Source organism: Acomys minous (genome assembly GCF_964271855.1).
Source record: "Acomys minous genome assembly, chromosome: 1".
NCBI lineage: Eukaryota > Metazoa > Chordata > Mammalia > Rodentia > Muridae > Acomys > Acomys minous.
The window spans coordinates 32,328,125-32,353,154 of record NC_140483.1 but is presented as its reverse complement, the minus strand read 5'-3'; the positions used below and the strand labels follow the sequence as shown (position 1 = coordinate 32,353,154).

The following is a 25,030-nucleotide window of genomic DNA, read 5'->3' as shown; positions in this document are numbered from 1 at the left end:
ATTTTAATTTGCTTGTGGTTTTGCTGAGGCTTTCCCCCTCGATTAGAAAAATGGAACATTATACTAGTGTGAAAAGTAGGACGCTATGCATGTTTACACTTAGTGATTTTAATCTTCCAAGCTTCCATCAGCTTTTATTTCATGTTCCTGAAAGTGTGTGAGAGCTCAGTTAGGTTAAAAACACTTTTTTTTTAAAACACCAATTCTATTGACACACATTGGAATTTGGAACTCAGGAAGCTGGCCAGGAAAATCATAACCTCAAGTATAGCCTGGTCTATAAAATAAAATAAAATGAAATAAAATAAAATAAAATAATTAAATTAAAAAATAAAATAAAATAAAAAACAGGAAGTAAAGCAGGAGAGGATAGAAAGAAAAAGAGAAGAATTTTCTAAAACCATAAACCTTTATTCAAAAGGTGCTTTACCATAATAAATCACAAAAAAACTTTGTGTGAATCTATTATTCCCAAGGCTTTACACCTTTTAAACCAAAAAGATAATGTTTAAAACAGATATTCTAAAAATGACTATTTTTAGATATCTAATATAAACTTTTTAGTCTTCTCATGACACAATTTTAATAATGACTCAATTAGAATAGAAAGATATGAAATAGAAAACATCTAGCAAGCTTTGCAAAGGGTTAAAATGTATTGCCTTGGTTCCTCAATACAGTTCCTTTTGATTCTTCTAACAAATTTCTTTAATTCTAAATTATATAACTAATAAAATATTACATTAATGTTTATCATTATATCTAAAGTAATATTAATTGAATATAATTAAGAAATGTGTTGTTTTATTTCTTTTAAAGCTATGAAGACTGAATTTTAACTGAGAAATGTTCTCAATTCTACCTCAGAAGTCTTTGATTTGGAGACTGTTCTCCATATATAAGGTCCATCCATTTGATAAGGATATGATCGATGCATACAGTCAGTCAACACCTCTATTGATCAGTTTGTCGCTACCCCTAAATTGCTATACCGAAAACCTTTAAAGCTCCACCATGTGTAGTGGTGCACACCTGTACTCACAGCACTTGCAGCAGCTAACACAGGGAGACCACAAGTGCATGACAAACTTAAATCCTACCTCAAATGTTTAAAATTGTTTTTGAAGACAAGGGTAATATGAAGGGGGAAATGCTTGCCTGTCTATCATGTTTAAAGATCAGGATTTAATCATCACTACCAAAGTTTGTTAATACATGAAAGCAAATATTTAAAAGACAAACAAACAATAGCATCTTTTTTTTTCTCTTTTTCTTTTTTTTTCTCCTTTATTAATTTATTCTTCTTACATCTCAATGGTTATCCCATCCCTTGTATCCTCCCATTCTTCCCTCCCTCCCCTTATTCCCCTTCCCTATGACTGTTCCTGAGGGGGATTACCTCCCCCTGTATATGCTCATAGGGTATCAAGTCTCTTCTTGGTAACCTGCTGTCCTTCCTCTGAGTGCCACCAGGTCTCTCCGTCCAGGGGACATGGTCAAAGGTGAGGCACCAGAGTATGTGAGAAAGTAATATCCCACTCTCCACTCTACTGTGGAGAGTGTTCTGTCCATTGGCTAGATCTGGGTAGGGGTTTAAGGTTTACCGCCTGTATTGTCCTTGGCTGGTGCCTTAGTTTGAGCAGGACCCCTGAGCCCAAATCTGCCTATCATAATGTTCTACTTGTAGGCTTCTAGGACCCTCTGGGTCCTTCTACTTTGCCATTCTCCCATGATTCTCTCATCTAGAGTCCCACTAGAATGTCCTCCCCTCTCTCAGTTTCCTGGTAAGTGAAGGCTTTCGTGGGACATGCCCCTCAGGCTAATATGCAGATATAAGTGAGTATATACCATTTGAGTCTTTCTGCTTCTGGGTTAACTCACTCATTATGATCATTTCTAGCTCAATCCATTTATCCACAAATTTCAGGAATTCCTTGTTTTTAATAGCTGAATAGTAGTCCATAGTGTATATGTACCACAGTTTCTTTATCCATTCTTCTATTGAGGGACACTTAGGCTGTTTCCATGTTCTGGCTATTATGAATAAGGCTGCTATGAGCATGGTTGAGCAAATTTTCTTGTTGTGTGCTAGAGCATCTTCTGGGTATATTCCAAGGAGTGGAATAGCTGGGTCTTGAGGAAGCCCTGTTCCCATTTTTCTGAATTAGCACCAGATAGATTTCCAAAGTGGCTGTACTAGTTCGCATTCCCATCAGCAATGAAGGAGTGTTCCTCTCTCCCTACATCCTCGCCAGCATGTGGTGTTGCTTGAATTTTTGATCTTAGCCATTCTGATGTGTGTAAGATGGAATCTCAGAGTTGTTTTGATTTGCATTTCCCTGATGATTAAGGAGGTTGAGCATTTCTTTAAGTGTTTCTCAGCCATTTGATATTCCTCTGTTGAGAATTCTCTGTTTAGTTCCAAGCCCCATTTCTCAATTGGGTTATTTGGTTTGGTGGTGTTTAATTTCTTGAGTTCTTTATATATTTTGGATATTAGACCTTTGTCAGATGTAGGATTGGTGAAGATCTTTTCCCAGTCTGTAGGCTGTCGCTTTCTTCTGTTGACAGTGTCTCCTGCCTTACAGAAGCTTCGCAGCCTCATTTATTAATAAACAATAGCATCTTAAGGAATCTGTGGGCATTTCTTTATTTCAGTGACAACTGAAGATGGATGAGTAGAAGTATGGTTACTTATTGTTATTTTTCTACTGTGTTTATATTCAAAGTTTCCAGTGAGTCTATAATATTTAACATAAGCATTTATTAATTATAATAAAATTATCTTTAAATATCTGTTTGCCTCTATAACATGATAAAGCTTAAGAGTAAAAACTAGCATGCATGTCATTTCTAAAACATCAGTATCCACTGTGGTTCCCAGGAAAAGATGACTGAATAAAAACAGACATTGTGTAAGCGAGACATTAAAATAGGTACATGATGAGCTCATGGGGTTGAATCAACAGGAACTTGTAAGAGGAATATCTCATGCCTGGTGCTTTTAATCAATACTCGGTACATAGTTTTTATTTTCATTTCTCTGATGACTGCATTGAATATCTTTTATTAATTTGCCATTTAAATGTCTTACCTAGAATATGTTTAGAAACTTTGCTTCTATTTCTTAGTTCTTCATTCTTTGCCAGGAGCTATATGTCTATCTTTACAATACAAGTCTTCGCAATTAATATAGCAAACCCTAAAATCAAGTACTGTATCTTCCTACTTTATTTTTTATTTTCAAAATTGTTTTGGATGCTAAAATCAATGTGTTTCTCACATTGTGGATTCTTTCACTGATATTTTCTACTGTTCCAAAGCACAAAGTTAAAAGAATTTGCTAGATTTCTACGTAATTACTTCAACTTTTGTTGGTACTTTGTGTGTTTTAAGTTTTCCATCTCTAATTTTTCATTGCTAGTATAGTTAAGTAGAATTAATATTCACATATTGACTTTGTATTGTATAAGATTGTAAAATGAGGCCAGGAGCAGCGGTATGGAGTTTTAACACCAGTACTCAGGAGATAAAGACAGGCAGACACCTATGAGTTCTAGGCCAACCTAGTCTACATAATAAGTTACAAGCTAGCCAAAATATATAATAAGATCTTGTCTCAAAAAAAGTATGTAAAACAAATGGTAGATTTTGTTTTTGTACAAACCTTTTGATTTTTAAAAATGAAAAGCATATCTCTTATAATTAGATACCATTTTATATCTTCCTTTCAAATCTTGTTTTCCTTTTCTTTTCTTTTTAACTATGTTAGATAAGATGAAAGTAACAAACCAATAACTGATTCAACTTAAGGCCCACTCCAAGAAATGGTACCCATACCTGACACTGCTTGGGTAACCAAGAACCTGAGGCTAGGTAACCCAGGGACCTAGGGTAAAGCAAATAAGACTGTTCTAATAGATGAGAGATGAGAGAGAGGAGGGGGGATAGAGAGATGATATGTAGGTAGGTTGATAGATAGACAGACAGACAGACAAGCAAACAAACAGGTAGATGAAAAATGTAGTGATGAAATGACTCCTAATGATGTTCTGCTACACTCATAGATCAGTGTCCTGGCTCATCCATCATCAGAGAGGGAACAAATATAGAGACCCACGGCCAGATAGAGAGATAGACCTTGGAAAACTCAGCCCTAGGTAGAATATCTCCATCAACTGCCCCGTCCCCACCCCCTGCCACCAAGCACTCAGGGAACTCTGCAGAAGAGGAGGCAGAGAGAGCCAGAATGGATAAAGGACACCAAGAAAACAAAGTTTATATGCGCTCACAGGGACTGAAGCAGCCTGAACAGGTCTGTGTCAGGTCCTCTGCATTTATATTATGGTTTCAAGTTTAGTATTGCTATGGGACTCCTGAGTATGAGAATGAGTGGGTCTCTGATTCTTGTGCCTTCTCTTGGGCTCTTTTCCTTCTGTTGGTTTTTCTTTTCCAACTTGAATGTGATATTCCTTGTTTTGTTTTATTTCATTTTATTGTGCTATACTTTTGAATGAATCAATGAATGAATGTGTGTGTGTGTGTGTATGTATGTATGTGTGTGTGTGTATATATATATATATATCTCCAGCCACTAGGGTAAAGATTAACAACTAAACTGTCACTTATACCTGCTGGTTGAAGGAAAGCCAGTTTTCTTCAGTGGAGTGACACTGGGTAGATCAACCACTTCTGGACAGGCCTCCTATTCATGAGTAGTGACCAACGTAAAAAGGACTCCACAGTCTTTTGTGTGTGCTTTTATTTGGCTATAGTTTGGTGCTTTATTTTTTTTTTGGGGGGGGGGTACTTTGTTTTCTTAGTTTTGAGAGGTTCTGTTATTGCATATAAGTTCTTGTTTTTTTTGAGAAAGAAGGTTGGGTGGGTATGGAGGGGTGGAGGATCTGGAAGAACTTGGGGGAAGGAAAGAATATGATCAAAATATATTTAAAGTTAAAAATTGTTTCAAATAATAAAAAATATAATAATTTTTTAAAGTTCCCAATATTATACTAAGTGAATGAAAATGTCCAGAGTGTATATACCTCTGTTGTTCCACTCATAGGATTTCACTTTTAAAAGATTTCATTTTTAAAGATAACAGCTGGGGCCCGATAGTGGTGGTGCATACCTTTTATCTCCACAGTCTGGAAACAGAGGATGGTTGATCTCTAGTGTGAGGCCAGCCTGGTACACAGAGTGAGTTCTAGGATAGCCAGGGCTACACAGAGAAACCCCGAGGAGACGCACATGGCCGGCATGGATGGAGAACCCAGCCCAGATGAAGAACATTAGCAAGTATTTGGGATTATGGATGGGAAGTAGATTGGTAGAAGTTATTAGAAGCAGATGGCATGGGATTGGGGCAGGTATCCCATGCCTGTCCCACTATGCAAAATAGTTTAGAGGATTAATGTCTGCCCTGCCCTAGTTTAACTAAGGATACTTTAAAATAAAATTAAAAATAAAAAGAAACCCTGTATCAACACCACCAAACAAACAAACAGAAAACAAAACACACACAAAAAGATCAAAGAATAACAGCTGTCGACAGTTTATAGTTACATCCTAGAAAGCTGTGAAAGTTCCCTGGGTTTCTAGTTTGCTGAGTCATATCATAAATGAGTGATTAAGGGTTTTAAAAGGCTTTTAAAATGTGTCTATTGAAATAATTACATCCCTGTTCTTCTAGTGGTGATGTGGTAACGTACTAATTTACTTTCAAATGCTGACCCACACTTGATTTCCCAGAATAAAACCCAGTGTTGGGCTTTATTCTCTCTTCTTCTTAAAAATCGCTGAATTTGACATGTTCTTATTATTGTTGGAGATTTTTAAGGTTATGTTTCTAAAGCATTCTTGACTGTGGTTTTGTCATAATATTTTAATTTGGTTTTGTGATCACTGTATGTTAGTGTCATAAAATTAATTCAAAATAATTACCTTCTATATTCTGAGAAAGACTGCATAAGGCTTAATAGTTCACCTTTTATAACTTGGTAGAATTTTCTAATTAGGTTCCAAGCTTTCTTTGTTAAGAAAATTTTGAAGCAGGGTTAGGTATTTGGTTCAGTTGGTAAAGTGCTTGCCTAAAATGCACAAAGCCCAGCACTGCATAACCCCTTCTGCTGGCACACCTGTAATGATAGCACACCTGTAATGATAGCACACCTGTAATGACAGCACACCTGTAATGACAGCACACCTGTAATGCTCACATGACTGTAATGTTGACACGCTTGTAATGCTGACACACCTGTAATGTTTGCACACCTGTAATGTTAGCTCACCTGTAATGTTAGCACTTGGGAGGTGGAGGAAGGAGAACCAGAAGTTCATGTTATCAGAAGTTCAAGGCCAGCTTGGCTAAGTGAAACACTTTTTAAAAAAGAAAAATAAATAAGAAAAAAATTTTTTTGGTTTTTCAAGACAGGGTTTCTCTGTGTAGCCTTGGCTGTCCTAGACTTGCTTTTGTAGACCAGGCTGGCCTTGAACTCACAGCGATCCACCTGTCTCTGCCTCCCAAGGGCTGGGATTAAAGGCGTGCACCACCACGCCTGGCCAAAAAAAAAAAAATATTTTAATAAAGAAATTAATTCAAAGATACCAATGAACTTTGGCACTCCAGATCTTTCCAGAAATTCATTCATTTTACATAGCCTTCAAACTTTGGATAGGAAGAATAATTTCTCAAAGGAACTTAAATAGAACCCCTACTGAGGGAAGATCTAGACAGACAAACATAAAGGGCATCTATGAATAACATTTTTTTTTCTATTTTTCATTTTAAAATTTTCATATATCAAGGGCCTGTGTATTCAGCTAGTAAAGGCAAGCCTGGAGACCTGAAACACACATGAAGGTGGAAACAGGACTGGATCCACAAAGTAGTTTTCTGAGCACCATATATGAACACATACACACACACACACACACACACACACACACACACACACACCATGTAAACACAAATACTAAATAAATAATGTAAAGTATATTAGCATGTTAAAATAGCTTTGAGTATTACAGTTTTAAATTTTCTTTACTGACAAAATTTTAGTTAGTATGAAAATTAACATTAAGTATATATCTATATAAATGTAAAATTTTTAAATAAAAACTAAATAAACTGGGTGTGATGGTGAATGGCTATAATCCTAGCACTCAGAGAAGCAGAGGCAGATGGATCTGTGTGAGTTTGAGGCCAGCCTGTCTATAAAGCAAGTCCAGCACAGCCAAGACTAGACAGAGAAACCCTGTCTACAAACAAACAAACAAACAAACAAACAATAAATTCTTACCATCTTCCTAACAATTCTCCCCAAGAATAGAGGATCTTCTCAGGACAGTCTTTAGACACATCACCTGTTCCACTTGAGAGTTCATTATCACTCTCTACAGAAAAAGAAAAAATAAACGTTATACAAAAGTTATACAAAACATAAGTAGTTTCAAACCATAAAACACAAGACATGGCTATATGTCTACCAAAATAAAGCACTAGCACCTGGATAAAATATTCATATTTTTTTTTCTTTTTTGGATTTATCAAGACAGGGTTTCTCTGTGTAGCCTGGGCTGTCCTGGACTCATTTTATAGACCAGGCTAGCCTCGAACTCACAGTGATCCACCTGCCTTTGCTGCCCCCACCCCCACCCCACCACCACCACCAGGGCTGAGATTATAGGCATGTGCCACAGAGCCTGGATAATTTTTCAGATAATTTCATGAAAATTTTTATCTGCAGATAAGAGTATACAGACAGATCCAAGGACAATAGGTTAAAGCTAGTTGTGATATCAGCAGATGGCAGAATGACAGGTCTTGGGTCTCATTCCTCCCTAGAAAATAGTTCATCCACCATCTCTCCACATGTAAGAAAATCAGGAAAAAAGCTTAAGATCCCCACACAGCAAACAGAACTGAACAAAAAACAAATGACAGGGGTGTGAGGAGAGGCAGGCAGTCTCGCTCCAATAATACTATCTTTCTCCCTTCTCCACACAGGCACACGCGCTTAGGAAAGAATTCCCAGTGCCCACAGTCTCTCCACCAAGTCACTGGCTGGATGACACACACACATCACCACAGAGGCTCTCTGGTTACGGTTCCCTAGAAGGATGACGTGACCTGAGGAATACAAAGAAATGAAAACAATGCCTGGATCTTGATAGTGACTTTTGTTCCTGCCATTTGTGACTCTTTTATCAGAGACAAGAGCCAACATGGTGCACCATAAATATGTTAAGTATAAATTAAAACAAGGCAACCATTTTAGGAAACTAAAGATTTTACCCCAGGCAAAGTTTTACACGTGGTGAAAGTGCTGAGAGTGAGTGAGTGTTGAGTGTCCCGCCCTAAGTGGAAGATGTCTATCACATGCACCCCAACCATGGCTCAGGGAACATGGTGGGGAAAGAGGGGGCAGAAAAACAGTGGGAGCTACAAGAGGCAGAGGAGCACTGAGAAAGCTGCTTTCTGAGTGTGATGGGGGCTGTTGTACACATGAACTCATAGCAACTGCAGTTACCTAGAGAAGGCCTGCATAAAACTGAGTCTAGTAATAGTTCATCATGGAGGGGGAAGATAGAGAAAAGGAATATAGTGAACCAAATTTATCTAAGTTATTAAAAAGTCATTTTGAATAATACAAGATTAAAAAACTGTCTAGCAGAGCACAACTACCAAGGCTTATCAATGCTTTTCTAAATTGGTAAGCAGCTCCCACAAGGATCCTTGTGAAGAACAGAACTTAAGATACTACAAAAGACAGTAAGCCAACGTAAAATAATTCATATCTGGAATATGTAACAATACATTCATTTAATTAATAAAAGTTTATTTGCGCAGGCGAAAAGAACTAGCCATAGCCATTCACAAATTCAGAAAAATCAAAATGCATGTAGACAGAGAAAATGTGTAATTATTTTAGAGTACTAACAGATAAAAATTGGGACATTATGTTAAAAACTATGGATAACAAAGTAAAGACAAAAGTTTGACCCACCCTGGAAATCCACTCATGCAAAGCAAATGAAGTCTCACTGGTGTCAGAGGAACAGCGAGTGCAAACACAAAGCAACAAAGAGTCAGTACTACAGCACCCGAAGGAAGCAGCGGAGTGAACAACTACCCCACACAACCCTTACGTTCTCATGGGAAATGGGGCACTTTTGAGAAAGGACATCATGAAAACGTATTTGTCTTTCCACAGAGTAAGCACTACATATATATTTACAGAATACAGTTTTCATTTTTTAGTGTTATACTTCGGGCATGTTCTAATACTTTAAAAGTATGGGCACTTTAAGATGGCATGGGCACAGAAGAGATGTCCCCCCACCTTTCCCCTCACCATCTGCAACAGGCAGGAGACTTAGCCCCTGGGTCATGAGAGCAGGAGAACAGACCCTCTGCCCCTTGCCGGCTCAGCACTGAGTTAGCTGGGGCAGTGCTGGAGAGTTCATCCTGGCAGTGTGGGTACAGGAAAGCTGCCCAGCTAAGTAGCTCAGCTACCACCCAGGCCCAGATCCAGGACTCTGAACTGGCCCACCCCAACATCTACCTATCTATGAACTTCTGGAGGGCGTGAAGCGGCCAGGCCTGCCGATGGATAGGAAGGGATGGGGAGGGGAGTGGGATTGAGGCGCACGATGTGAAACTTGCAAAGAATCCAATAAAAAGGTTTTTTAAGTATAGATAATGATATGGTAGGAATTCTTATCTTTTGAATAGTCTCTATTGCCATATATATTAAAAATACATTATTATAAATCCTTACTAGTGAGTCAGAAAATTATTACTGATAACGGCAATGTACTTTCTTTCCCACAATCTCCCATTACTTTCAATCACAAAGAGGAACTCAGAACCATAAAAAAACTGAACAGCAGAGGAAAAACACAAGCTAAAAAGAAATAAACATAACTTTAAATAATATTAGTGAGTTAAAATTTAATATTTGAAAGAAAAAGAACTTAATTGAAGAACATACAGGTCCTAAGTTTGTTTTCTGTTAATGTGATAAACACTATGACCAAATACAAATTGGAAAGAAAAGATCTTATTTCATCTTATACTTCCAGATCATAGCCATGCAAGAAACTTGATGCAAAAACCTCAAAGTAGAAACTGAAGGAGAGACCATCGTGAGACGTGGCTTACGGGTTCACGCCCAGGCTTCCACTCAGTGACCTCTCTCACACAGCCCAGGCCCACCTCTCTAGGTAAAGTACCATCCTCAGTGATCTTGGCCCTCCAGCGTGAATTAACAACTTAAAATGTCCCACCCCATAATGCCCACAGGCAACTCTAATGTAGGCAATCCTCCAGTCAAGTTTCTCTCTTCCAAGGTTTGTCAAGATGACAGCGGGATTAGCCATCACCACAGGCTACAGCTTCTGTTGAATATCCTTTCAAAAAGCAATCTTATTCCAGGCACTATTATGTATTTCATAAATACTGTTTAATAGGTAATGACTCATTTAATCATCTAGCGTTTGCCTACCTTGCAAATGACAAAACTGTAGCACAGAAGGGTTGAGTAATTTGCTCAAGGTTATTCTGCAAATGACTGACAGAACGAGTTCAGCCTTCGCTGGAATCCAGAGTTAAATATTCCTTCTCCTTAGAGTTTCCCATAATATGGTTTATAGAAGAGGCTGTACTTGGCACTTACACAAGTATGTATGCCAAATGACACTTTCTATTAAATGCTAGGAGCCAGAGACAAGCCTGAAAAGGCAAAGCTGTTTAATGCAACATGCCCATGAAACACTAATATCTGGACCATAGATAAAAATGACAGGATCCAAAAGTGTAATTTCTCTTGTTAGCCAAGAACAATGAAATTAATACTTTAGTAACCCCAAAATGTACACCAGACCTGTCTTCTTGGCCACAAAAATCTACAATCAGGAGTTTATAATATTTATTGATTGACCGCTGCTCACCTCAAGAAATAAGTGAAACGGGGAAATAAACTTCCTACTGCACGAGATTAAAGCAAAACTCCTAGACAGATGAAAGGCAAACACAGAGAAAGAAAGACGAATGAAAAAGATACAAGACCAAAGGACAACAAAACACAGTGAAGACGCCAGCAAGTGGAAGAACACAACAAAGAAAAATAGAGTGCCTATCACATGTATCCAGATATGACTTTTTCTTGAAACAAAGGTTGGGGGTTGTTCTCTCCATATTATGCTATTTCCCCTTTTATGTTCCTTTCACTATAGTTAAGTGTCTAAATGTTATAAATATTAAGACTATATAAATGTTTAAGCTTTCCTTCATGAGTAAAAAATGGAAGAAAAAGTCAATACAACCAGAGAAAAACAAGTACCTTAAAAAGAAAAAAATCAGTGACCTTGAAGTGTCAGTTCTTTTTTTTTTTTTTTTAAGTGTGGCCCCTGGTAGGTTCACCATGCTACAGTGGATGGCCCCACACCCAGAAGGACATGGGCAGAAGAGATTCAACTTGACAGCTTAATTTCAAAAAGAGAAAAAGGAAAAAAAGTTGTGGAGACATAGGAAGGTAGTAAGGAGCTGGAGGAAATAAGGATGAAGGTAAATATAATCAACATATATTTGATTCAGGAACTTCTCTTCTAAAATCTGGTATTTATCAATAAAATATTCTAATTTTAATAAAATTTGAATTTTTAAAATAAATGACCTTGAATATACAGGCATCTGTGTCCAGACATAGTACAGGAAACTAGATTTGATACACCATTGATAATGTATGGATCCTGAAAATAAGCTTTCTGAATGAAATTAGTGTCATAACTTGGTAGCTGTGATCATGGTCAAGTATAACTTAGTCCCTCTATGGTTTTGTTTTCTTTCTCTAAAATCAGGAAAATGATATTGCCTGTTCGACAGATGAGTTGTAAGAAATGAGCAAGGAATTACACACAAAATACATCTCAATACCTAGCAAAAGGTGAGAATGTTTTACAGATGTTAGCCATCTTGATTTTTAACATATGAATGCCGATAATATAAAACACCAAGGTAACAGTATAGGAGGTGAGGAATGAGTTGATGTAAGCGGAAAAATTAAATGGCCTTTTCTTGTTCCAAACCTTATGAAATACAGGGAGGTGAGAGATAGAGTAATACAGCATTCTACTTCCTTTGCTAATTTCATCCCTCAGAAGACTGGCGAGAACATTCTATCTAGTTTGGCGTGGGGGTAGGGAGAGAAGAGAATGAAAAAGAGAGGGGAGGAGAGGGATGGAGGAAGGGCGGAAAGGTTTCCATGAAAACGGTACTGTAAAATACACTAAATTCAGTAACGATTCATGCTCTACACATCTCTTCCTGTGTCCTGATACCTAGCTGTTTTCAGTGCTGCAACTATGTCTTGATTAGTAGAGCTTTGTTAGTGTTATATTTTAGAATAGCTCATGAATATACAATAACTGGGAGAAAAACACTGGAAAGAGAAAAGTGAGAAACCAGATTTTCTTTCAAAACATGTAACATGAGAGAACATTTCATCTTTTGCCTAATGTAAGGTCAAAACAAGAATGAAAATACCTTACAGAGATTGTTTCTAGAGATGGACCTGGCCAGAGTCCATCCACCCGGCCAATGTTTGTTTAAAGCTTGCTTCAAATCTGGCTTAAATTACAGTGGTAGTCTTATTCTCAACTGGTAGAATTAACATTTTTGGCTGCCCCAGCCAGATTCAGAACTCCCACCCAAATTCTAAAGCAGGGCCTTCACTCTGGAACTCCAGGGCTCAGGGATTGCTTTGGGAGGCAAGTGCCTTGAGCCTAAGGTTCAGAGGCTACCCTCAGTCCGTGGACTATCAGGGTGAACTGCTGTGCTGAAAAAAGCAGTAAGTACTTCCTGGCTAGTCACAGTCTTATTGTGTCCTGTGGTGTCCAGGATGTGGACAGAGATCATCAAGATGCTAATATTCTCCTGTCCAGGGCAAAAAGCAAAACACCGCCCAGCTGCTTGGTCCTGGGTGGCTGGAAAGTTTTGTCTGTTCTGTTGTTAAATAGAAAGCTTTGTTTATGTTTTGGTGTTGGAAAGTTTTGTCTATTTTGCGTATATGGATGAGTCTACCTGTTCTCTCTGCTGCCGCCTGCCACCAACCACCGCCACTACCATTGCTGCTTTTACGGCCAGGGCTCAGCATTTATCTCTGAGCTCTCTGGTCACTGGATTCAAGTTGTTTTATGCTGTTTTACTTTACTGACAAGATGGCTCTAAAGTTGGGTTATGGTTCTCCCTTTTCTAGAACCAGGCATATTTAAAAGTTTCCTCTACGTCCTGTGTCAGTTGAGCCACCTGACACTGACAGGGAAAAGAAAGGAAAGCAGAACAGCCAAAAAACTTAGACTTGGTTTATGTAAACAATCTGTACCTCAAGATTTATGTTTATTTGGTGTGGTTAAAAACCTGTAATAGCTGTGGAAAAAGTTAACTTAAAACTTGTAACATGAGGTTGATAGTTAAAAATCTATTCGTAGGTAATCTTAAAGGAATGATATGGCATGATTCCATTTTGGGATATAAGCAACATGTGGCTTGCCACCATCTTTTACTAGTGGCTGGTCGCCATCTCTACTAGGGTTGGAAAGAATGGATATCGTGTGACTTTACCACCATCTTTGGGCAGCCACATAGCTAGATATGTCAGCCATCTCTGGTTGGGGAAGAGGGGTGACAGGTAACTTCACCTCCATCTTGATTAAAGATGATCATGTGGCACGGGCTAACCAAAGAAGCAACAAGATGTGCTGCACTAGGATAGATTTTTTTAAAGTTATTATTATGCAGAGTTCTGCCTGCATATATACCTGCAGGCCAAAAGAGGGCATAAGATCACATTATAGATGCCTGAGAGCCACCATGTGGTTGCTGGGAATTGAAGTCAGGACCTCTGGAAGAGCTCTTAACCTCTGACCCATCTCTCCAGCCCCTACGATGGATTTTTATATGAGAATTCTTGTCCTGAAAGCAAAGTTTATGAAAGATAGATTTTAAAACAATACTTGTTTAATAAGATATTAAAACTGCACCTTCATGCATTCATATGCAAGAATGTACCTTGCACTGGCAGCCAAAGTTTATAACCTAAGAGTCACCAAGGTGGTATGGACTTTACGGATATGAAGGGGTCCTGGAAGATAGCTAAGGTCTGCCAATGTGTGGCAGAGCTGGAGTTCCTAAAGAGAGCCTAGTTGCAATGGGGGTCCCTTGCAGTTTCGGAGATGCTGGTGTCACATGACAGCCATCGGAATTACCAGCCACAATGAAAAGGAACTGGTTGGGACCTAGAAGACAGGCTGTGTATGCTGCCCAGGATGAGGCCAAACAGGTCATCCAAGCCCTACAGGACTATGAATGAATCCCAGATAGTGAGCACTGAATTGTTTGCACAGTTAGGACATTTTAAAATTCTAAGCTCTTTTATTATGACATCTTTATTAATATGTAATCTTGATAAATAGATAAATAAGAAGCTGAAGAATTAGGGCCACAGCTATGAGCACCAACATGAAACAGCAGAGGCTGCTTCCTATCTTATGATGCAGCCTGACAATGACATCAGCAGTCTGGCAAAGGGCTTGGAGCAGCGGTTCTCAATCTACGGGCTGCAACCTTTAGGGATCAAAAGAGCTTTCATCGGGGTGTCCTAGGACCATCTACATGTTAGATGTTTACATTGCATGTCATAAAAGAGACAAAACTGCACCTGAGCATGACAATGAAAATGATTTTATGGTTGTGGGTCACCACAACACGGGGAACTAAGCTGAAGAGTTACAACACTAGGAAGTTTGAGAACCACTGGCTTCAAGACTGTTTCTCTTTACCGAAGGTCAATTCAAGCTTACACATATATACATCTAGTCTCCATGTCTTTGTGAACCTTCTTAAGCTTTAGCTATTTTGATAAACTGGGTCCTATAGGAAAGTGTTACATTCTCTAATGGTGTTCCATAAAAGGATCAGGTTAAGTTCTTAGTCTCTCTGTAACTGTGTTTATGAGGTTTTGTTGTTGTTGTTGGTTTATTTGTTTGTTTGTTTGTTTTTCAAGACAGGGTTTCTCTGTGTAGCCTTCACTGTCCTGGAATCACTTTATAGACTAGGCTGGCCTCGAACTCACAGTGATCCGCCTACCTTTGCCTCCCGAGTGCTAGGATTAAAGGTGTGCACCACCATGCCCGGCTCAACTGTGTTTATGAGTTAAAGTTTTGTTTTGATATGAAAAGGGCTTCAATTCAGAAGCTGTTATATTTTTAGGGACAAACATAACAGGAATAAAGCTATAAAATCCTAGTCTTATAAAACCTACAATTTTACTGTAAACTATTAAAAATAATTAAGACATGCAAGTTAATGGTTAGTCACCTTAGAAATGATCAAATTATTTAATATGTTCAGAAACATACATACATAGCCATGTTAAGTACTAATACAATTAATTACATGAAAAAACTTGATTTTACCTCTTGTACGTTTCAAGGTTAAGCCTAAAATAAATAACTAAAAGAAGCAAGTTGGTTTAGCTCAGATACACTTTATACGTAATTGTCCTCAAACTTGTAAGAGATCTGTTGTATGGCACTTAAAATGTTTAATAGGGACCCCAACTCCTAGCAGTGACCCCAAAGTCTCCCAAAAGATGATAGGGCACAACAACAAATCCACCTCCAGTGTGGTAACACTCAACACTGGGCCTGATGGCCCCAGCGCCTTGTCTGCAGCCAGCACCCTGCCCGAACTCTGGACAAGCAGGACAATGGAGAGTTGGTTGCCTCACTTTGTCCAGACAAAGTAAGGCCAGTGCCCCAAGTTCTCCTCCACAAGAAAAATCTCTCAGGTGTTCTTTGGGCCTGATGGCTGCCCTGGGACCTCTGCTTCAAATGAAACCACAGAGACCACAGGAGCCTGGGCTGACCATCTGGGAAATGAGTAATTCTTTATCTTTTTTTTTTTTTTTTTTTTTTTGGTCTTTGTCATTTTAATTGATACCTAGGCCATTTGGTTTATACTTCTGTTACAATTCATCCTTCTCAGATCTCTGATGTGATTTATGACTAAGTCAACTATAACTTTGTCAGCTTGGCTGCAGCAGGCAACTACATTGTTAGTCCATTTTGTATGTGAAAATCAGGTCTTGCTTTTTTCTAGCTCTCCTAGGTCTCTTGACCATTCTAAGTAATAACTACTGAGTCTCTGGTAATGATTAGATGGGACGAAAAAGATTTAAAATCTATGCCAGCTCTGAGGGTCTCAACAACTACTGTAAGAAGAATAAAAATCTGAGGATATGAAATCTTAAGTTCTGTGGGTGTAAAAAATTAGCTAGGATATGTCAAAAATGGTAAATGTTTCAGATTCCTTTCTCCTTCAATGCTATTGTTACACTAAGATTCAAAACTTCAGGGTTTTAACGTTGATCAATGGAGTTCTGGTAAGCTCATAGAGGCCCGATTCCTATTATCAGTCAAAAAATTTGGTTGTCTTCTAAATATAGACTCAAAGGTGCTTCTTATTGGGCTAAAAATATCTCTGCTCAATCTGTGTATCTGGCTTTCTGGACAGAGGAAAAACTTTTTAACCCAAACCATAGCTTTTGCTCTGACTGGGAGGTGTTGAGTCTATTCCAGCTTTTTCACAGACAACTGCTAGCTGTTTTTCTACAATGTGGATTTCAGTACAGCTAATATGTCTAAAGCTTTTTATCTCATTTTGTAAACTGAAAATTCATGTAGGCTTCAGGAAGTCAGGGAACTCTTAAGGCCTGGATCCACCTCTCACAGGTCAAAGGGACTCCACATTAGTACCACCTAAGTTTCCCCATCTGCCTATTCCTGTGCTTAGGATCTCTCTCCTGGTCTTGGGACTCCCCTCTCCTCCAATTACGAGGACTATGGACTTGAAAGTTCCAAACTAAGATCTTCCTTTAGGTTCCTAAGCTAACGTCTGTATCCAGCCTATATCTTTCTCAGCACATTTCGGCTTGACTGATAGGCACTATCCAGGAAACATCTGCTGACTACCACCTGCTCCAAAACGACTGCAAGCCCAGGACTTGCTGAAAGTTGATGTGGACCTGTACAGCCACTGTGATTGCTCCCTGTCTCTTCAGTTAGGTCAGTGAACCAGATGCTTCTGGTAGATACCCCATTGACTGAATTCCCCCTGACCCTTTGACTAGCATTTCAGTTTTCTTGGCCCTCTCAATGATATCTTACTTTCAGCAAGAAGTACTTACAGAAAAGAGTACATCACCCCTTGTCCATCCATAGCCAGGAATGTTATATCAAAAGGAAGCTCCCTGACATAAGAGGGGAAAATGGCTACCTACAGTGCCTGTTGGCATACCAGAAAAGGTACCTATTAAAATCAAATAGACCAGCTCTATTATCAAGTGGATTCATTAGCTATAATAGCTCTACAATATGATAGGGCACTCTACCTGCTTTATGCAGAACAAAGAGGTATTGTATGACTTTAAGAGAAAATTGTTGTTGCTATACAAACTTCTTAGAATCATTAATCTTACTGTACTCAAGAAACATTGCAAAAAGGGGACCAGAGATGAAATAAATGACTGGTGCTCACTCTAATTCCAGGCTCCTCCTACACAGAAACTCTGATGTCAGTCATCACAGGGCCCTTGACCCTTCTGCTTCTGTTAATTACTGCTTAACTAGATGATAATTCCTGCCTGGGTACAAGTAAGCTGATGGTGATTAGATCCCAATATAACTAGATACTCCCCAGAGAGTCAAGGATTTGACCCAGGATATAACTCAAGGAGGTAATGTGAAACCAAAGCAGTATAGTATCAACAGTAAAAATACTGCAAGTTAAAGCTTCTATTTGCAGTTAAGCTCCCACTTGTCACATGAGGGAGGGAGGTATACGGTCAGGAAATACATCAGGATATATGCTTGGATGATAGGATGTAGGCAGGAGGCACACTGGCATGAAGAATGTCAGGATATATGTTTACCCCAACTGGGCCTGATGGGAAATGTGGTGACCCAGTGGTCTTGCCTTTTTAGCCCTTGTAAAAGATGACTAGTGGTCAGTTTCTGGGAACCCAGAAATAGGCCTGGTCAGACTCCATCCACCTGGTCAGTGTTTAATTAAAACTTGCTTCATAATTTGGCTTTAAATTGTGGTGGTAGTCTTATTCTCGACCAGTGCTATTAATATTATATGTGTGGCTTATGGATACTTCAAAGATTTTTAAGACAGAATTAAGTGAATTTGAAAACAGTTTCAAAGTCCTCTGCAGAGTTAGAGGATCTTTCCGAAAGAATATGTACAACTTAAGGAGTAGGATATAACATGCTTAACTTCACACCTTTCCATAAACGCATGCTTCAGTTTCTTTTCAGTGTGATTGTCTATTTCAGAAAAGCAGAATAAAATAGTGTACACCAATAGCATCAGACCCATGCAACCAGAAGAGTATTTTCTCAGATTTAAGTGTGCCTGAAGTGGAAACAAAATCTCAATCTCAAAATATGGAAAAATAATTAGGAGAAAATATTTACAAAACACTAAACACAGAGCCTGGCACATTTCACTGGTACTGAAGTGTTGGCTACCCATTTTCACTATTGTTGCAACTGCATTTCTGGTATTACTTCAAAGTAACTAGAAAAGCATTCCAAGTTTCTTTTCACTCTTAGTTTTTCACAGATTTTAACATGCAAGTGCAGCAGTGAATTATGCAGCACCAAGAAAAGGAACAATAGATCAAATCAAAAATTTTAGATCAAACAAAATAAATATGTATGATTTTTCCATTGAGCTAATCAAGAGTCATCTTCCAACTATGGGCACACCATGCTTTGGGGAAAGAAAGAAAACAAACATGTATTCCTGTTAGCTAGATTTTCATCCTAGTCATAAAAGAAAATTTTCAGAACTAAATATTATAAAAAGAATACGAATACATAAATATACAATCATATTATATACTTAAGTGTATAAGAATACCAACACACATATACACAAATCTTTTTTAATGGAAAATACATTATAAGTCAGGTGCAGTGACGCACACATATAATCCCCGTACTCAAAGAGGCAAGGCAGGTGGATCTCTGTGAGTTCAAAGCTAGTCTGGTCTATAAAGCAAGGCCAAGACTACACAGAGAAACTCTGTCTCTAATAAATAAATAAATAAATAAATAAATAAATAATAAAATAAATAAATAATGAAATAAAGGAAATAAACTATATTAGGATCAAAAGACTATAAACTGTCACCTTTTCTTTGTTTTGCCTTAAGTTGAGGTATCTTATGACATAGCCCAGACTAACCCTTGAATTAATAACCATCCTGCTTCAGCCTCCCAAGTTCTTGTCTTATAGGTCTTTTAGTAACCAAATAACATAAACTTATAACTTATAAAAAAGTGACATTAAAATAAAACTAATAATGTAACAATTATTACATCTCTGAACTTTAAAATAATAAAAACCTCTGAGTTTTCAGAGACTTTTTTTTTCAATTTTACTTGAGTAAATAAATTCTTATTTGAATAAGTATGTAATTGTTTTTTTAAAAAAACTATACTGCTAACTACATAACTAGAAGATAGCCAAAAAGCTTATAAATTGTATATGTTACATAATTATGAAAACTTGATGATGCTAGTCAATCTAGAACAATATCAAAGTGATTTTTCATTGTTTTCTATCATCATCATCACCATCATATGTGGTGGAGTTTTTACCATTGTCCATGCTGGGATCACAGCAGGAAGCATGTTCTTTCTTCCTACCATGGGATCCAGCGACTAATCTCAGGAGGCCAGGGTTGTGCAGCAAATACCTAAACATGCCACTTCTCTGGCCTTGTAACAAAGTTATTTATTTTGATTATTTCAACATACTATCATTACGATAGCATCAAACTAAGGTTAAATATTTATGACCTTATATATGTACATATAATGTAAGGTCTAATATTATGCACAACAGAACCAGGATATATGTGATCTACATGAAAGCTGACATACTTGGAAAAAATCATTAATATTAACATGAAAAGATTTTCCTCAATTTCCAAACTATTATAACCGTCTTTACCATCAAAAGATGACTTATTAGAAAGGATATGCACAAAGCAGAGGAAACCACAGTTTGATGATATCTTCCCAAATAAATTATGATCATTTAAATTCTAAATCTAGTTACAAGTTCCAATTAATAATCTCTATAATTACTAAACAAGTGATTAACAAAAAATGTATCATTAATTAGTGGAAATTGCCAATGGCACTCAAGAGAAATACAGCTGCCAATACACCCTGCCAAAAGGACAATTAACAATATTAGGCAACTGCTTCTTAACCATAAACCTGGTATATAGAATTTAAAAGTCATTTTTAAAATTCAAAACATCTATTTGAATTTATTATACATGCCTATTGTTCACAATAAAATGAAGGGTAAAGGACGGGCACTCCCAAAAGATTAATAGAAAGAACATATACAAATAGCTGTAAGAAAATATTATTTTTAGACATATCATTAAGAAAAGACTTCTTTAAAGTAGCCAATTAATTAGGGAAAAAAGAAGTTGAAACAGAAAGCAGCAACTCAATTTTAACCATAGGGTCTACAAGGTCAAGTGCTTAAGTTTTCTAAAATAGAGATCATACTCTTTAATCAAGCCTGGAACTCTGAAAGAAAAAACACTCCAAAAGCAGTAAGAAAGGAGTGCCTACATAACAAGTTAAGGCAGCCATACAAATCAGGCCATCAAAGGATTACCAATGAGATCAGGCTACACCCCACATTCATACTTTTAGACAATTCTGTTCCCAAGTAGACAGTGTTAAATAGAAGTCTTACTGAGTTACTGAGCAAATTAGACAATCAAAATGCTAAAGACAAAGTAATTATCCAGGTCCATCTGTATGTATATACACAGGAGTAGGAAAGTGGTCAAAAAGGAGAAAGAGAAAGATATATGAATGTTTTCATGGTAGAGTATGATAGGCAGGCTTCTGGGTGGGTGAAGTGGGGGGCAGATGTGAACTCTGTGAACTGCAATATTGATACAGTGGCACTGGTGCAGTACTGACACACATGTTGTGTACCAACCTATTTCTGCTTGTAGTTAAGATCTACCTCAGAGGCTGGAGAGACAGCTCAGAGGTTAAGAGCACTGGCTGCTCTTCCAAAGGCCCTGAGTGCAATTCCCAGCAACCACATGGTGGCTCATAAGCATCTATAATGATACCTGATGCCCCCTTCTGGCCTGCTGGCTCACATTAGGCCAAGTACTATATAAATAAACAATTTTTTTAAAAAAATCTACTCCGAAGAGAAAATATATTTTTCATACTTTAAATCTAGTCAAAAAATCACAGTTGGGGTATTCACAGGCCCCAGGGGTGAAGCTATTATTTTTCTGCCAAATGGACATAGTATCATACTGACCTCTAAATTAATAGCTTTCTACCTATAGATTAGTGCAGGTCTCAGACCACATCATAGGTTTCATTCTGTAGTGGTTAACATGGAAATTCTCAGCTGGTCAAGGTGCATAAAATAAGTGTAGTAGAATGTTCAGCCATGATTTGGACATCTATATCACACCCCTCCCAATGCTCAGGAACCATCATAAATGAGGGAGTAGAAAGATTTTAAGTTACATAAGATGAAGAAAACTGAAATGGAACAGAGTCCTCTGAACATGATAGAATGCTTATACTCATGAACTCAGAACAGCTACAGTTGACTATACAAGGCCTACACAAGATCGAGCTAGTCAACATTCTAGCATGGAAGAGGTTCACAAGCCTCCTTCTAACTGAGGAGCTATGACAGTTTATGGCTCTGTGGAGGGAAGGCTAGTGCGCCCTGGCAGGTCTACCACACTCTAGTGGATGGCCCACACGCAGAATTATATGGAAGGCACAGATTGGGACACTATAGCTTATTGAAATTTAAAAAGAAAAAAGACAAGAACATGACATTGGGGTTAGAAAGGTGAGGGTAGATCTGGAATAGTAGGGGAGATGTGGTAGTAGATATGATCAAATAATTTTCTATTAAATTCTCAAAGTAATAAAAATATTTGTTAAAGCTTCTGTGAGATAAGAGAGTAGTATAAAGTCTGGAGAAAACTGACTATTTATGTGAGATTGCTGTGTGTATTACACAATGCTAGGCAGCAAGAACGAACTTCAGTACTCTTTAAAATACCTATAACAATGAAGACCTTAACATTCAAAGAGTTCAGTAAGCATTACAACTAGAAAACAGTTGAAACAATGACTGTGAGAGAAATGTAAGATTTGAGAAGAATGGGGAGAACTGAGCTGAGTGGGTGAGGGTTAATAATACAGAGGATATTTGAAAATGCCACAGAGAAACATATTACCTTATGTTTACTTACAATACATACATAATACATACAAGTATGGGTGTGTATGTGCACATATAATTTGAAGTCACATCATTTGGGGTGATAGTGCTCCCCACAAGAGCTACAGACAATTCAACAGAAAAAACACTAATGCCAGGCAAAGGAAGCTCCTTCAAGCTGTTGGTGAAAGGAGTTGAAGAAATTCCTAAAATAATATAGGCTATAGTTGTTGCCCTTAGTTGTCTCCCAAAACCTGAAGGTAAGAACCTAATGTTGAACACAGCATATATTTCAGTCACAGGACTTGGGAGTAATTGAGCTGGATCTGACAAGGAAGTCTCCTCCCTGAGGAGTGGCTCTCATGAAGGTCCTATGCAAGTTGCCACAGCAGAAAGGTTACCAACAGTCCTGCCCAGCTGGAAAGTCTATGAACCACAGCAAGATAGCCCCAAGGGTGCAACAGTGACACACATCTCTGGAGTACCCAACAGGTGACTAATTGAACTTAAGGCCCACTCAATAGGAAGTAACTCATGCCTAGCATCATAAGTCTAGCTAGCTACCCGTGCCTGCTAAGGTCTCAGACCTTAGAGGAGGATTTATCGATGTCACTTTCCTAACAGCATTCTAAATACTTGCCCTATACCCAGAGTGAGAATAGTTTTTAACCTCTTACCAAAGAAGTTTCTTTTTGCATCAAACAGAAAACAGCTAACAATGTGGTATCCAATCATAAACGATAGATCTACAACACACCCCCAAAACTACAGCTCAAGGAGCATCCTGTGAGAGAAGGCAGAAAAACTGTAGTAGCCAAAGGACCTCTGCATCCGCCTGTAATACCCAAAGACCCTCTGCATCCACCTGTAATACCCAAAGGACCTCTGCATCCACCTGTAATACCCAAAGGACCTCTGCATCCACCTGTAATACCCAAAGGACCTCTGCATCCACCTGTAATACCCAAAGGACCTCTGCATCTGCCTGTAATACCCAAAGGCCCTCTGCATCTGCCTGTAATACCCAAAGGACCTCTGCATCCACCTGTAATACCCAAAGGACCTCTGCATCCACCTGTAATACCCAAAGGACCTCTGCATCCACCTGTAATACCCAAAGGACCTCTGCATCCGCCTGTAATACCCAAAGGCCCTCTGCATCCGCCTGTAATACCCAAAGGCCCTCTGCATCTGCCTGTAATACCCAAAGGACCTCTGCATCCACCTGTAATACCCAAAGGCCCTCTGCATCTGCCTGTAATACCCAAAGGCCCTCTGCATCCGCCTGTAGTAGCTAAAGGACCTCCGCCTCCAACGGCAGTTTGCTACATATGCGGCACCCATGAGATCCCAACAATATAGCTGCTTAAACAAGAATTGTACGATGACAATAACTGGCAAGCCAGTATGAGCAGGAATATAATTCTTACATGTCTCTACCCCTACATGAAGAGATATGAGCAATTAATGGGAAAGGGAGAGTTAATTTTTATCTGGGGATAAGCCCCCTGACAGACTATGTGATCCAAGTGATCAGCACTAAACACATATGAACAACACTAAGTGGACTCAGCAAATTGTGTGTGTGTGTGTGTTTGTGTGTGTGTGTGTGTGTGTGTATTGCAATAATTAAAGAAGCATTCATGAATTTGGAAGTGTACGAAGTACATGGGAGAAGGTGCAGGAGAAGAAAAGTGAGATTGGAAATGATATAAATATAATTTCATGTATGAAAATATCAAAAAATTAAAAGAATAAGACATTAAATTTTGATCCAAAATATTTAATCAGGAAAAAAAGATTTGAGGAGAAAAGTACCATTTTGATGGATCGGTTAAGTACTATCTGAACGCCATAGAACAACACTTAGCTCTCTGGGTAATGGTTTACAGACCTGCCTGCCTCTGTAGACAAATATCCTTATCTAAGGGACCATCTTCCAGCTCTCACTGACCTTTACACGATGAAAATATTTGACAACTGATAAGCACTGAATAATGTCTAGTGGATATAATAAAAAGCTCAATATTTTTAGCTATAACATTCTATCAATTGCCTTCTTGATATTCCACTTGGAAACTCTTAATTTAAAAAAAAAAAAACCTCAATTTTCTTCTTAAACTGGTATTTTCCCAAGTTCCTCCCATTTTCATAAGTAACATATCCCAGTTACTTATGAAACTCAGTTAAATTCTCCTCCAAATATGCACTTAGAGGGGAAGTTAAGACTGCAAATCTAATCTGTGCTTTCCCTAGCTTAAAACTCAAGAGTTTGGAAATTCAAATGAACTAAAAGCAAAAGGAATGCATTTCTCCTCGCTGTGGCTTGGAGAAAGACCCCTGGCTCCAGTAAGCACCTACCCACTCCTTAGCTTGCCCCTACTCTTAAGACACCTGTCCTCCTATCTCACCTTTAAACATACCGTGCAGTTCTGCCTTTGAGCCTCTGCACTCGTTTCTCCTGAAATGTTCTCTCATCCTCTTATGCATGGCTTTCTCCTGTCACTCAGATCTCAATTTAAATGCCACCTCCTCTGAGAAACTTTTTGATGAACACCCAGGCTAAAGTAGACATTGAGACACATACCAATGAACTGATTTTAATTGTCTGAATGGAACATTAGTTCTTGGTATTTCTCTTCATATAATCAT

The 25,030-nt window shown here is 38.2% G+C and overlaps 1 protein-coding gene across 2 annotated transcripts in view; it reads right to left on the bottom strand.

The window, feature by feature from the left end:
* The window catches only part of RABGAP1L (RAB GTPase activating protein 1 like), a 573,647-nt gene that overhangs the window by 401,793 nt on the left and 146,824 nt on the right, over positions 1-25,030 (bottom strand). For both annotated transcript variants that reach the window (XM_084782440.1, XM_084782439.1), the window contains exon 12: positions 7,302-7,395. In XM_084782440.1, coding sequence (XP_084638566.1) covers positions 7,302-7,395 — 94 coding nt within the window. The remainder of the gene's footprint in view (positions 1-7,301; positions 7,396-25,030) is intronic.